General features: G+C 42.9%; 3 protein-coding genes across 4 annotated transcripts; 2 read left to right on the plus strand and 1 right to left on the minus strand.

Moving 5' to 3' along the window:
- Window positions 1-91: 91 nt before the first annotated feature.
- On the minus strand, window positions 92-12,049 carry LOC124644524 (nascent polypeptide-associated complex subunit alpha, muscle-specific form-like). The gene is made up of 7 exons (XM_047183954.1): window positions 11,908-12,049; window positions 10,489-10,513; window positions 7,846-10,131; window positions 7,422-7,463; window positions 2,081-2,122; window positions 1,402-1,446; window positions 92-171 (listed from the first exon to the last, which is right to left on the minus strand). Exons 1-7 carry the CDS (start codon window positions 11,935-11,937, stop codon window positions 155-157), a joined length of 2,487 nt encoding a protein of 828 aa, XP_047039910.1. The 5' UTR covers window positions 11,938-12,049; the 3' UTR covers window positions 92-154.
- LOC124644531 lies at window positions 2,343-6,889 on the plus strand. 2 transcript variants are annotated; one of them, XM_047183964.1, is made up of 2 exons: window positions 2,343-2,846; window positions 6,830-6,885. In XM_047183964.1, exons 1-2 carry the CDS (start codon window positions 2,456-2,458, stop codon window positions 6,850-6,852), a joined length of 414 nt encoding a protein of 137 aa, XP_047039920.1. In that variant the 5' UTR covers window positions 2,343-2,455; the 3' UTR covers window positions 6,853-6,885. The 2 variants fall into 2 exon arrangements, with proteins under 2 accessions (XP_047039920.1, XP_047039921.1); XM_047183965.1 differs by having other exon boundaries at window positions 2,346-2,679; window positions 6,830-6,889.
- Window positions 4,096-6,634, plus strand: LOC124644527. Its single transcript, XM_047183958.1, has 2 exons — window positions 4,096-5,186; window positions 6,572-6,634. The coding sequence occupies exons 1-2, from the start codon at window positions 4,096-4,098 to the stop codon at window positions 6,603-6,605; spliced, it is 1,125 nt and encodes a 374-aa protein (XP_047039914.1). The 3' UTR covers window positions 6,606-6,634.
- Window positions 12,050-12,853: the final 804 nt, after the last annotated feature.

The following is a 12,853-nucleotide window of genomic DNA, read 5'->3' on the forward strand; positions in this document are numbered from 1 at the left end:
TGGAATTTTCTGTTTTTTATTAATATCAATTTCCTTAAAATATATAGGTATCTCAAAAAGGTAGATTGCTAGAAAAATAAAACTCCAAATATGAAATTTTGATTTTTATTTCTCCTTAGATGTAATATAATTTACAGTCATGGCTATTCTTCGTTCAGCCTAAAAATGTGCCTGAAACAATGAAAATAAATATAAATAACAAAAAATATGAATGTGGGTGGATAGTGGAAGAAGACGACCAAAGAAACGATGGATGGATTATGTAAAAGTCTATATCTACCATCAGCCTTTTTATCGTCCCACTGCTGGGCTGCGGCCTCCTCTCACGCGGAGAAGGATTGAGCGTTAATCACCACGCTTGCTCAATGCGGGTTACTAGTTTCAGACTTCATAGTCCAGGTTTCCTCGAGATGTTTTCCTTCACCTTTAGGGTCAATCCCCACTGAAAGAGCAGCGGCCGTAAATGCAAGTGATTGAGCGCGAGCGCGGCGGGCCGCGCTCTTATATTGTCCGTGCTCTTACGGCCGCTGCCGGCCGCTGCTCTTTCAGTGGGAATTGACCCTAAATCAGTCATTGTCCAAGATATATGTACTTAGAAAGTTACACATACAAACCTAGAAAAGTTGCATTGGTACTTGCTTGCCTGACCTGGAATCGAACACACACTCATACTTGAGAGGTTCGTGCTTTACCTAAGCCACCAAAATCGAGGTAAGAAATAATGTTTCTTGTGAGATGACGGCAGATAGAAGGAGAAAACATGCTGCGCCGACCCCAAATAAGATTGGGATAAAGGCAGGAGGATGATGATGAATTATACACTGCTAAACTTTCGGTGGATATTTTGTTAGACCAGTCTTACCAGTAACTGGGTTGAGGAGGTCAGGGGCCCGATTCTCCTAATTTTACTTAAGCGACATACGTTCACATTCGACTGCGATCCAATCACGACTAAATTACGATTGAAGCGTATGTGGCATTCCGCTATTTTTTCTTTGAAATAAACGTTTTTATCCTTTTTCTGTCGTTCAATAATGAATCATTTTGTCTGCAAATGATTTACGATTGCAATATGATCGTATAGCAAACTACCGTATAGACCAAAATCACCAAAATAGCAGACCAATCGCAAACTAATCGAATGCCGTTGGAATACGATTGGTCTTATTTTAGTAGCAGAATGTCCAATATGGTTAAAACTGCTATTGCGATCATATTGCGATTCGGTTTCTATTCAATTTTGACATTATTAACTTAGGAGAATCGGGCCCCAGGTAGATAGTTGCCCCTTATAGCACACTGACTCTCAGCTGCATTCGTTTAGACTGGAAGCCGACTCCAACATAGTTGGGAAAAGGCTCGGCAGATGATGGAAGGCCGATAGTGAATTTTGAAGCTTACCTGCTAAATTAGATGCTTTGCCAGCCCAGTCTGCAGCTACTCCAACTAAAAATAATAATTTTATTATTAGTATGTGGCAATAGGAATGTAAAGGTGGACGGAGATTTATCAGCGCTGAACGAAATGAACTTTAGAATTCTGTCATGAAATTGTACGAAACAGTCCTGGGTGCGGGACTCGCGCACGTAGGGTTCCGTACCGATTTGTAAAACGGACAAAAAAAAAAGTTTGTTGTATGGGAGCCCCCCAAAATATTTATCTAATTCGAGTTTTCAGTATTTGTTGTTATAGCGGCAACAAAAATACATCATCTCTGAAAATTTCAGCTCTCTAACTATCACGGTTCATGAGATACAGCCTGGTGACAGACGGACGGACGGACAGAGGAGCGAAAACAATAGGGTCCCTTTTTACCCTTTGGATACGGAACCCTAAAAATGAAGGGACACCTGATACGTCATGACGATTTAATCAAAAACATCGTGGAAGGGAATTAGGGAAGGTCGAAGGAAAAAGGAGAAGGGTTCGTCCAAGGTATAGCTACATCAAGCAAATTAAAGAAAAGGTGAAGGTTGTGACTTATAAGGAAGTTCAGGAGTTGGCGCTAGATAGGTGTAAATGGAAGGAGCTGCACCGACAAGAGCTGGGCTCTTAAATTAATGATGATAATAAAAATTACCTGCGGCGTTGGCTGCTTTTCCAGTTAAATCTGCTGCAGTATCTGAAGTACATAAAAATAAAATTTAGATAAAACTTATTTATAATACCCTCCCCCTCGGACTGGCCAGTTCAGAGTCGAAATACTTTCACAATTTCATTTCTTAAATAGTAAAAAAAGAAGAAAGAAAGCTAGTTTACAATACACATATGAAAAAAACTATTCTAGTAAAACAAAAAAAAAACACTACAACTAAAACGCGTTCTATGCTATATAATCTTGAAACTATTAAATTCATATTTTAAATAATCCAACACCTAAACCTATTACCTAAAACTATTCTTTTCTGTCTTTCTCATCTTGTTTACTCCACGCTTTCAGTAAATACCTGACACCATGTTCGTTATGACAAGGAAGGCCACTGCCAAGGACATGGAGGTGAAACTGAAGTTAGCCCTGGAAAAGCTCAAAACATCCGAAGAGCTCTGTCAACAACTGTTAAGGGAACGTGATGACAGCGAGGAAGAAATTCAGAAAATAATTAGTAAAAACTCTGAATTGAAGTCTCAACTTGCAGAATTACACATCCAATATATGGATGTGCTGGATCAGCGGGATAGGTTACAGGATTTTGTAGGTTCTTTTAGTGAATGTAGTGATGCTCATGAGAGGGCTTTGAGTCGCATTAAGGTACTGGAGACAAGCTTAAATGATGCTCACAAGTCAATAATATGCTTCAAGCAAACCCAACAACAACAGGAAAGTGATGACACTCACCGCCTTTTCAGTGAGCTTGTTACTTCAAATCCACCTCATATTAATAATTTGAGTCACAAAAAGATTAAAAAATACATAAGAATAAACAAATTGATACAAAAAATTAAGAAAGTGTGTCATAAACAAAAATCCACACATAAATTAAATAATTTACTTAAAACTAAAGTTGAATTAAAAAATCAGTTAAATTTGTGCACTAACCAACTTTTACAAAGTAGGCTAATGTATGACCAAGACACACTAGTTCTGCAACAGGAAATGCTTGAACTGCAACGCGAATTAACAAAAATTACACACAAATATGAGACAGCCCAATATCAAGTAAAGGCACATATTTTGGCTACCGATGAGCTGCTCCAGTTAGGTAGTGAAAATATGGACCGTCTTGATTCTCTTAAAAATAAATATACCAACTGTACTTGTTCACAACCAGCAGTACAAGCTGTCCCAGAGTTAACATCGCCTAGTACTATGCAGTCAGCAGTGAGCAGTGACATAATACCACCTGTTGTCAATGTTCAGTGCAATATTCCACCATCAAGCATTTCATATAATAATAATTCGGAAAATCAAAACAATATATCACAAATATTTTCTGATAGATTTGGTCTTGGTTTTGGTAAATTAATCTCTCAATATTGTAAAAGTAAAATAATAAACAATTGTTCACCCGGTGCCAGCTACAATGAAATAATAGAAACAATTAAATTGACAAACCTTAATACCACTTCAACTGCCATTATGCTATTTGGAGATAGTCTAGCAGTCAATAAACAAAATATAATAGATTGTGTTGAATTAATGATAAAATTAAATAATACAACAAATTGCAAGTTTATCATCTGTGCCTTACCATATTCTAAAAATTTTACTATAGAACAAAATCAGTACATATTTAATTTAAATCTATTAATGTACAATATAACCAGGCAATACAATAATAGAATAATGTACTTTGATACAAATAAATTTATAAATAATTTTGTAGTGACAAATGATACAATGTATCTTAGTTTTTATTATAAACGACAAATTGCTATATTGATAGCAAATAATATACAAATTGACCCGGGTTCTACTACGGTAACCTCTTCTTTTAATAATATTAGTAGTTCTACTAATACAACTATTGATACACCTGATAGTTTAAACTACATGGTGCGACAAAGGGTGGGCCACATCAACTGAATGTTGTACATCAAAACATTCAGGGCCTTTCCGGCAAATATTTAGAATTAAGTCTATTCATTGAACATTATATGGTACAAGTTATGTGCATAACTGAGCACTGGCACAGAAATAGTGAAATAATATTCCTTAATAACAGTAATTATACAGTACAAAGTTCATTCGTTAGAAAGGAAGCCATCCATGGTGGCTCTCTTATAATTGTAACTAATAATTTAAAATGTAAGGAACGTTCAGATATAGTAAAATTATCAGTCGAGCGCAATGTAGAATTATCATGTGTTGAACTGGAACAGTTTGTTATAATTTGTGTATACAGGCCTCCTTCAGGTGATTTTAACACTTTTGAATCAGTAATGGAAAATTCTCTCTCTAAACTTAATTCCACTAGTAAATCACTTTTAGTTTGCGGTGACTTCAATGTTAATATTTTAGAATCATCTTCTTTAACTACAAGGTTGCTAAACTTATTTAAATCATTTAACTTAGTAAATTTATTTCTAGAACCAACTCGAATTACGGCAACCTCGTCAACCTGTTTAGATAATATATTTACTAATTGTAGCGCCACAGAGACTCTGATTACCAATGGCCTAACTTCCGATCATTGTGGTCAACTGGCGCGGTTTCCTGATAAAAAGAATAAAATCAAGCGGGAAATAACATGTCGGCCCTTAACAACCAGTCGTTTTAATAGTTTTAAAAATAATATTAACGCGAAACTAGACAGTGAAATATTAAATAAAAACAATCCCCATTTAATGTACGGAGCACTATTTGATATAATAAAATACGAATTTAATTCTAGTTTTAAAACCAAAACGCTCGTACTAAAAGAAACGGCTAACTTCAATGAGTGGGCTACCCCCGGCATTTACAAGAGTAGAGCTAAGCTGTATGAGTTGTATGAAATGAAAAATTATAATTTTGATGAAAATTTTATTAGATTTGTTAGGAATTATTCTAAATTGTTTAAAAAAGTTTGTCATGCGGCAAAATCAATGTATTTCAGTAATAAAATTAAGAATAGTAAGAGTATAATAAAAGCGACGTGGAATATTATAAATAGCGAGACCGGGAAAATCAAACAGCGTGATAATCAGTATAAAATCATTAATGAGAATCAAGTTTATGAGAAAGATTCTGATGTAGCTCGCGAATTTAACACATTCTTCTCTAATATTCCAATCAAGACCACTAGCGGCTTAGACTCCTCTGCCACCAACGCCGAAAAACTTTTACGTAGTAGTGTTAGTCAATGTGAAGCCACATTTACCTTTAGTTATATTTCACCTTATGACATAGTAAGAACCTTCAAGTCATTAAATTCAAAAAAGACAGGTGATTTATGGGGTATCTCTGTTAAAGTCTTAAACTGTATTATTGACGATATTGCGCCCTATTTAGCTCGTATATTTAATGAGTGCATTGACTCAGGTACCTTTCCTGAACTTATGAAATACAGTAAAGTTATACCTCTCTTTAAATCCGGGAGCAAGAACGATCTAGGTAACTTTAGACCGATCTCAATTCTGCCCGCGTTGAGCAAAATTTTTGAAAAGCTAATTTTAAATCAACTCCTCCGGCATTTTAATTCATACAATATTTTACATGCGGAACAATACGGTTTTACAAAGGGTCGCTCCACAACGGATGCCGGAGTTGCTCTACTGAAACATATATTCAGTGCGTGGGAGAAGTCACAGAATGCTATCGGGGTGTTCTGTGATCTTTCCAAGGCGTTCGACTGCGTCCAACATGAAACGCTTACCCAGAAGCTAAAGTACTATGGTATTAGAGACAGCGCACTTAGTGTTATTAGCTCATATTTAAGCGGTAGAATGCAATGTGTTGACGTTAATGGTGTCAAATCTTCCAATCTACCCGTTCGTTTGGGCGTACCGCAAGGGTCGATTTTAGGTCCATTTTTGTTTCTTGTATACATTAATGACTTGCCATATTATTTAAAATCATTGTGTGATGTAGTATTGTTTGCTGATGACACGTCTCTAATTTTTAAAGTTGATAGGAATAGAGTAGATTTTGATGACGTGAATTCGTGTCTTTCACTAGTAACGCAATGGTTTACAGCCAATAATTTAGTTTTGAATACGAAGAAAACAAAATGTATTAAATTTGCTTTGCCCAATGTAAAAAATCTCGGTCCCGGTGTAATTTTGAACAATGAGGAACTTGAAACGGTACATGCTACGACTTTTCTAGGGATAACAGTAGACTCCAAAATTCAATGGGGTGAGCATATAACTGGCATCACGGGTAAATTAAGCTCTGCTGCGTACGCTGTCAGGAAAGTAAGAGCTCTCACCGATGTAGCCACGGCGCGTTTAGTGTACTTTAGCTATTTTCACTGCATCATGTCCTACGGAATTCTTATGTGGGGCAATGCTGCCGATATCGAGAATGTTTTCGTACTACAGAAGCGCGCTGTCCGTGCTATATACAAACTTGGTGCTAGAGTCTCCCTTAGGGAAAGGTTTAAGGATATTGGTATTCTGACTGTGGCGTCTCAATACATTTATGCCAATATAATATACGTAAGGCAAAACCTAGATTCATATAGTAAAAACAGCGACGTACATCATTTTAATACTAGAAATAAACACAAGTTAACCGCACCTAATTATCGTTTACATAAGGTACACGGTTCATTTGTGGGGCTTTGTGTACGCATTTATAACAGAATTCCGGTTCATCTGTTGGAATTAACGGACAGTTCTTTTAAAAATAAAATTAAAGAAATTCTTGTTAAAAAGGCATATTATAATGTTAATGATTATTTCACAGATAAACGCAGATGGCAGCTCTGAAGTGGAACAAAAGTGCTTTATTTTATTTTGTATTATTCGGTGTTTTAAATTAATAATAAATAGAATTGAATTGTATAACTGTAAAATAAATTAATAATAATTAAATTGTAATAGACAGCTGTGTTGCTGGGAAGTTTGTTCTTCACCGCTTCTTCTTTCCAGCCATAACACTAGGAAGTGGTGAAAGGGGGGCGTTTTGGGGGTGCTGTCATTCTTGTAAAATTTTGACGTTAAAAAGTGCTAATCGTATTAGCCTATTTTAATAAATGATTTTGACTTTGACTTTGACTTTGCGTCAAAAAATTCATCCCCATCGCTGTCAACTGGGAGCGTACCCAAGAGGCTGGCAGCATTACCTCGTTGGATGGCCATGCTGTCCTTTGTCCGAGGTAATAGCCAGCCTTTCAGACTACAGCCCTGTCTCAGCAGTTAACGAAGACTCAACATCCCAGCATATAAATTATTTTAATGCAAAACAGTCTAAGCGTAATTTTGGTGATCACGCTACCATCTTCTCTGATACATGCAGTATGCGACAGTGCCGCACCAAGTGGAATGTCAATAATTACCTGCTATTTCAGCTGCTTTTCCTGCCATCGCTGTCGCAGCACCTGGAAGGTAAATTATGTAATAGGTAAGTGTATAAAAACAGAGAGAACTAAACTAGTAAAATGGACTCTAAAGTTCGACGAAAGCAGTCAGTTTTCTAAAAAAACAAATTCACAATTTTCACGTTAAATAAGTAAACAGTTATTTTAAGAAAAGCGGACGTTAATGTTATCAGTGCAAATGGATCTAAGGTTCATACAAATTGCTGCGGGATTGTTCGCGCGAGTTACCGCGGCGCTGGTACATAAAAGGCTTAAGAAGGAACATGGTGGGGTTTAGTCAGTAAGAGTCTGACACTCCCTTACGCTGCACCCACAGCGGGGGGGTCTTTTAAATATTTCCCACTCAAAAAAGGCTTACATAAATCAAAATTTTATACTTTACCTGCAGGTATACTTGCAAATCCTTGCGCCAAGTCTCCAATACCCCCAGCTCCAGGTATTTGAGGAAAGCCAGACGGCAATCCGGGGACGGATGGAGGACTTCCTAACCCAGGTGCTGCGGGGGGAGTTAGGGCGGAGGGCGGAGTTACCCCGGCAGCGGAAGGAGGAGTGATGCCAGCGAGGGAAGGAGGAGTTACCCCAGCGGCGGAGGGAGGAGTGATGCCAGCGAGAGAAGGAGGAGTTACCCCAGCGGCGGAGGGAGGAGTGATGCCAGCTAGAGAAGGAGGAGTTACCCCAGCGGCGGAGGGAGGAGTGATGCCAGCGAGAGAAGGAGGAGTTACCCCAGCGGCGGAGGGAGGAGTGATGCCAGCGAGAGAAGGAGGAGTTACCCCAGCGGCGGAGGGAGGAGTGATGCCAGCGAGAGAAGGAGTAGTTACCCCAGCGGCGGAGGGAGGAGTGATGCCAGCGAGAGAAGGAGGAGTTACCCCAGCGGCGGAAGGAGGAGTGATGCCAGCGGCGGAGGGTGGAGTGATGCCAGCAAGAGAAGGAGGAGTTACTCCGGCGGCAGACGGGGGAGTCACCTCAGCGGCGGACGGGGGAGTCACGCCAGCGGCAGACGGGGGAGTCACGCCAGCGGCAGACGGGGGAGTCACGCCAGCGGCAGACGGGGGAGTCACGCCAGCGGCGGACGGGGGAGTCACGCCAGCGGCGGACGGGGGAGTCACGCCAGCGGCAGACGGGGGAGTCACGCCAGCGGCAGACGGGGGAGTCACGCCAGCGGCGGACGGGGGAGTCACGCCAGCGGCAGACGGGGGAGTCACGCCAGCGGCAGACGGGGGAGTCACGCCAGCGGCGGACGGGGGAGTCACGCCAGCGGCAGACGGGGGAGTCACGCCAGCGGCGGACGGGGGAGTCACGCCAGCGGCAGACGGGGGAGTCACGCCAGCGGCGGAGGGAGTAGTGACAGCACCTACTGCAGGCGTGGTCGCATCAGCGGCGGACGGAGGAGTAACCCCGGCGGCAGAGGGTGTGGTAACTGCTCCCGGTGCAGGCGTAGTAACACCGGCAGCAGAGGGAGTGGTGACAGCTCCTACCGCAGGTGTAGTCGCATCAGAGGCGGAGGGAGGAGTTACGCCAGCTGCAGAAGGGGGAGTTACCCCTGCGGCAGACGGGGGTGTTACCCCTGGGGCAGACGGAGTTGTTACCCCGGCAGGAGGGGGGGTTGTTACCCCAGCGGCAGACGGAGTAGTGACAGCACCTGCCGCGGGCGTGGTCGCATCAGCGGCGGAGGGAGTAGTCACGCCAGCGGCGGAGGGAGTAGTCACGCCAGCGGCGGAGGGAGTAGTCACGCCAGCGGCGGAGGGAGGAGTTACCCCAGCGGCGGAGGGAGGAGTTACCCCAGCGGCAGAGGGAGGAGTTACCCCGGCGGCAGATGGAGGAGTTACCCCGGCGACGGAGGGAGTAGTCACGCCAGCGGCGGAGGGAGGAGTCACGCCAGCGGCGGAGGGAGTAGTCACGCCAGCGGCGGAGGGAGTAGTCACGCCAGCGGCGGAGGGAGGAGTCACGCCAGCGGCGGAGGGAGTAGTCACGCCAGCGGCGGAGGGAGGAGTCACGCCAGCGGCGGAGGGAGTAGTCACGCCAGCGGCGGAGGGAGTAGTCACGCCAGCGGCGGAGGGAGGAGTCACGCCAGCGGCGGAGGGAGTAGTCACGCCAGCGGCGGAGGGAGGAGTCACGCCAGCGGCGGAGGGAGTAGTCACGCCAGCGGCGGAGGGAGTAGTCACGCCAGCGGTGGAGGGAGGAGTCACGCCAGCGGCGGAGGGAGTAGTAGCACCGGCAGGACAGGGAGTAGTGACAGCTCCTGCTGCTGGCGTAGTCGCAGCAGCGGCAGACGGGGGAGTTACCCCAGCAGCAGACGGGGGAGTTACCCCAGCGGCGGAGGGAGGAGTAGCACCGGCAGCAGATGGGGGAGTTACCCCAGTGGCGGATGGAGGATTACCTACAGGATTCGAACCAGGAACGGCATTGACCGATTTATCTGGTTGCGGTGTTGAAGGTAAGAAAGCCGAAAATATATTCGGCAAACCAAATATCTTGTCATCGGGTTTCGGTGGTTTAAACACGTTTGACACGAAATTGGAAATGGGATCAGGAGTGGATGCTCCCTTCTTGTGAGGATCGAAAATGGATGGAAGGTCGAATATGGATGGCTTGGCTTTGGGCGTGGTTACTGCTTGTTTTGAAGCCGCATTCTTTGAAGACGGCATTTCTAAGTCGTTGAAGAATAGACCTGTGAAAGGAAATTATTATCAGACTTGTTACATTCCTACGTGCATCTTCTATGCTATGAGAAGAGCAGGCTTGTCCTATCCGATTGTCAGCCACGGTGGCTGTTCTCGTATAAGGAGATCAGCCAGCTGCGCAGTCACTATTCCTTCACTCTCCTAGCGCGATCGGACTGTCACTCGACACGAGAGATCAGGCGCAGGTCCGACATTAAAGTGCTCTCCGATGCACGGGTGTATCAGCTACCAACTTCGAGGCTCCGGGCTGCTTTGTGAAAGTTTCTAAAACGAATGAATGGGAATCGAACCGTGTTACATGGCCAAAAAGACAGTTAAAAAAGGACATTAAAAGTGGTACTTACTGAACTTTCCATGACAGACGCTTATCTGAAACAAAAATGCGTAAATACATATGAATTCTTTGTGAAAACTACATTAGGTATTTCTTAAATTAAATGTAGTAAAAGCCGCTTTCTAAGCATAACTTAGACACCAATGGCTGATAAAAGGTGAAGGAAAACATCTCGAGGAAACCTGGACTATATAGTCTGAAATCACCAACCCGCATTGAGCAAGCCTGGTGATTAATGCTCAATCCTTCTCCGTGTGAGAGGAGGCCGCAGCCCAGCAGTGGGACGGTAAAAAAGCTGTAACAGTGAAAGCAGCTTGGGTTGACCAATCGAAGATCGGTAACTGTAGGCGCGGTTTCTGCGTGAATGGGTGACCATCTTGTCATGACGAGTTCCTCCGTGTTTCAGAAGGCACGATAAATTAGTGGGCCCGGCTGTCATTTGAACATCTTGACAGTCTTTACAGGTAGTCAGAAGCCCGAAAATCTGACAACCAGTCTTAAAAGATTCGGATGGATTTCGTCTCGACTTGGGAATCGAACCCGAACTCGTGCACAGCAGTCGCACTATGCGACAACTAGACCAACGAGGCAGTTACTCATTACAGCCTTGAAAGTATTATCGGATTGCCGGGTAACTGGGTTGAGGAGGTCAGGTAGGCAGTCGCTCTATAACACACTAGTACTCTGCTGCATCCGATTAAACTGGAAGCCAACGCCAACATAGTTGGGAAAAGGCTAGGCGGATTATGATAATAAGTTTTCTTCTTTCTTTGGATTGTATAGATTTACAGTTTAACTTTTAGTTGCATCGTACAATTTTGTCAGTTTACTATTGTTATGTAATAGACTGTTTGTGACGCTTCATAGGAGCCTGCAAAGGCCTATGAGAAGTAAAAAGATTTTGATTTTGATGATAGTGATTGAAAGGTTTTTCTCTAACCTAACAGACAGACATGTGTTACTGGGGAGTTCGTTGCTCCACTTCTTCTTCCCAGCAATAACACATAGAAAGTGGTGAAGGGCGGGCGTTTTGGGGGCTGTCTTTTGTTTTTGACTTTCGAAAAGTGCTGTCTTATCAGCCTAATTTGAATAATAAACGTTTTTGAGTTTGAGTGTATAAATTGCAATGCTTAACGCGTTCTACGAACGTATCTAGTTAAAAGATCCTCAACTTTATAGCCTTTTTTTTTGTTAACGACGCCAAAAAGCATCAAATGACCCCTCCCGCTGTGGGTTAGCAGCGGTGAGGGAGTGTCAGACTCTTACTGACTAAAAACCGTCGTGTTCCGTCGTAGGCCTTTAATGTACCAGGGCCGCGGTAACTCTTTCGAACCATCCCGCAGCCCCAGCAGGCTTTGACCCTTCTGGGCCCCGCAGGGGTCAACTTATAACTCAGTTTGCAATAAAGATTTGAATTTGATTAACTTACCAAACACAATAAAACCACTAGCCTACCCATTTTGACCACTTTTCGACTGAATATTGTGTGAATATTTTGCCTAATTAAGGCTACATACCGCTTATATACGACATATGAGTAAATAAGCCGACATTATTTGAGTAACATTGGTTTGTGCACACAGCTGCTTGAAGTAAGTACCTGGCTAGTTATATTTTTCAGTTATGCCGGTAGGGGCCATAAGGTAAGCGGAATCTATATCTATACATATATAAAGGAATGTCGTGTTATAAAGGCTGATTTACATTGAGTCAGTAACTGACGTCAGTGTAGGCGCCGAAAACTGACGCGTGCTATTTACACGAAGTCAGTGTAGTGTCAGTGTTTCGTCAGTAGTACTGTACTGACTTCAAATCAATTTACACGATGGCAGTGCCGGGTCAGCACTGACTTGTCAGTGGACTGACGTCAGTTACTGACTCAATGTAAATCAGCCATTAGTTGCACTACTTATTATTCCTTATTTGACGACCTCGATGGCGCAATGGTCACCATGCCGGACTGCAGAACATGAGGTCCCGGCTCGGTCGACATTTGTGTGATGAGCATGCTTGTTGGCCGTGGTCTGGGTGTTATAATATGTATTTATAAATATGTATATACGTAGCTATTTGTAGTTTATCAGTTGTGTTAGCACCCATAACACAAGTTAATTAATAACTTAGCATGGGGCTAACCAACCGAGTGTGAAAAGGTGTCCCGACAGTTAAAAAAAAGAAAACTTGTAACTAAAAAAAGCTGAACCGTTTATGCTGAAAATTAGAGGGAAGGTATCTCCGTGGTTTGTACCCTAAAGGCTCTGAAGCTACTGAATCGATTTCGTTCACTGTTGGACAGCTACTACATTCTTCCCGAGTAATATAAATTATATTTTAGTAGTTCCTACGGGACACGGGTGAAACCGCGGGAAAACAGT

The sequence above is a fragment of the Helicoverpa zea genome, chromosome 30 (genome assembly GCF_022581195.2).
Source record: "Helicoverpa zea isolate HzStark_Cry1AcR chromosome 30, ilHelZeax1.1, whole genome shotgun sequence".
Classification (NCBI taxonomy): Eukaryota; Metazoa; Arthropoda; class Insecta; order Lepidoptera; family Noctuidae; genus Helicoverpa; species Helicoverpa zea.

Bases quoted from the DNA above. Each gene is read 5' to 3' on its own strand.
- LOC124644524 (XM_047183954.1), bottom strand. From the start codon at position 11,937: ATGGGTAGGCTAGTGGTTTTATTGTGTTTG. The intron at 7,464-7,845 runs GTAAAGTATAAA...TTTACCTTCCAG, and splicing joins ATTTGCAAGTATACCTGCAG to GTGCTGCGACAGCGATGGCA. The intron at 1,447-2,080 runs GTAATTTTTATT...TATTATTTTTAG, and splicing joins AAAAGCAGCCAACGCCGCAG to TTGGAGTAGCTGCAGACTGG.
- LOC124644531 (XM_047183964.1), top strand. From the start codon at position 2,456: ATGTTCGTTATGACAAGGAAGGCCACTGCCAAGGACATGGAGGTGAAA. The intron at 2,847-6,829 runs GTGAGCTTGTTA...ATTATTTCACAG, and splicing joins TGACACTCACCGCCTTTTCA to ATAAACGCAGATGGCAGCTC.
- LOC124644527 (XM_047183958.1), top strand. From the start codon at position 4,096: ATGGTACAAGTTATGTGCATAACTGAGCACTGGCACAGAAATAGTGAA. The intron at 5,187-6,571 runs TAACACATTCTT...TTTATGCCAATA, and splicing joins TCTGATGTAGCTCGCGAATT to TAATATACGTAAGGCAAAAC.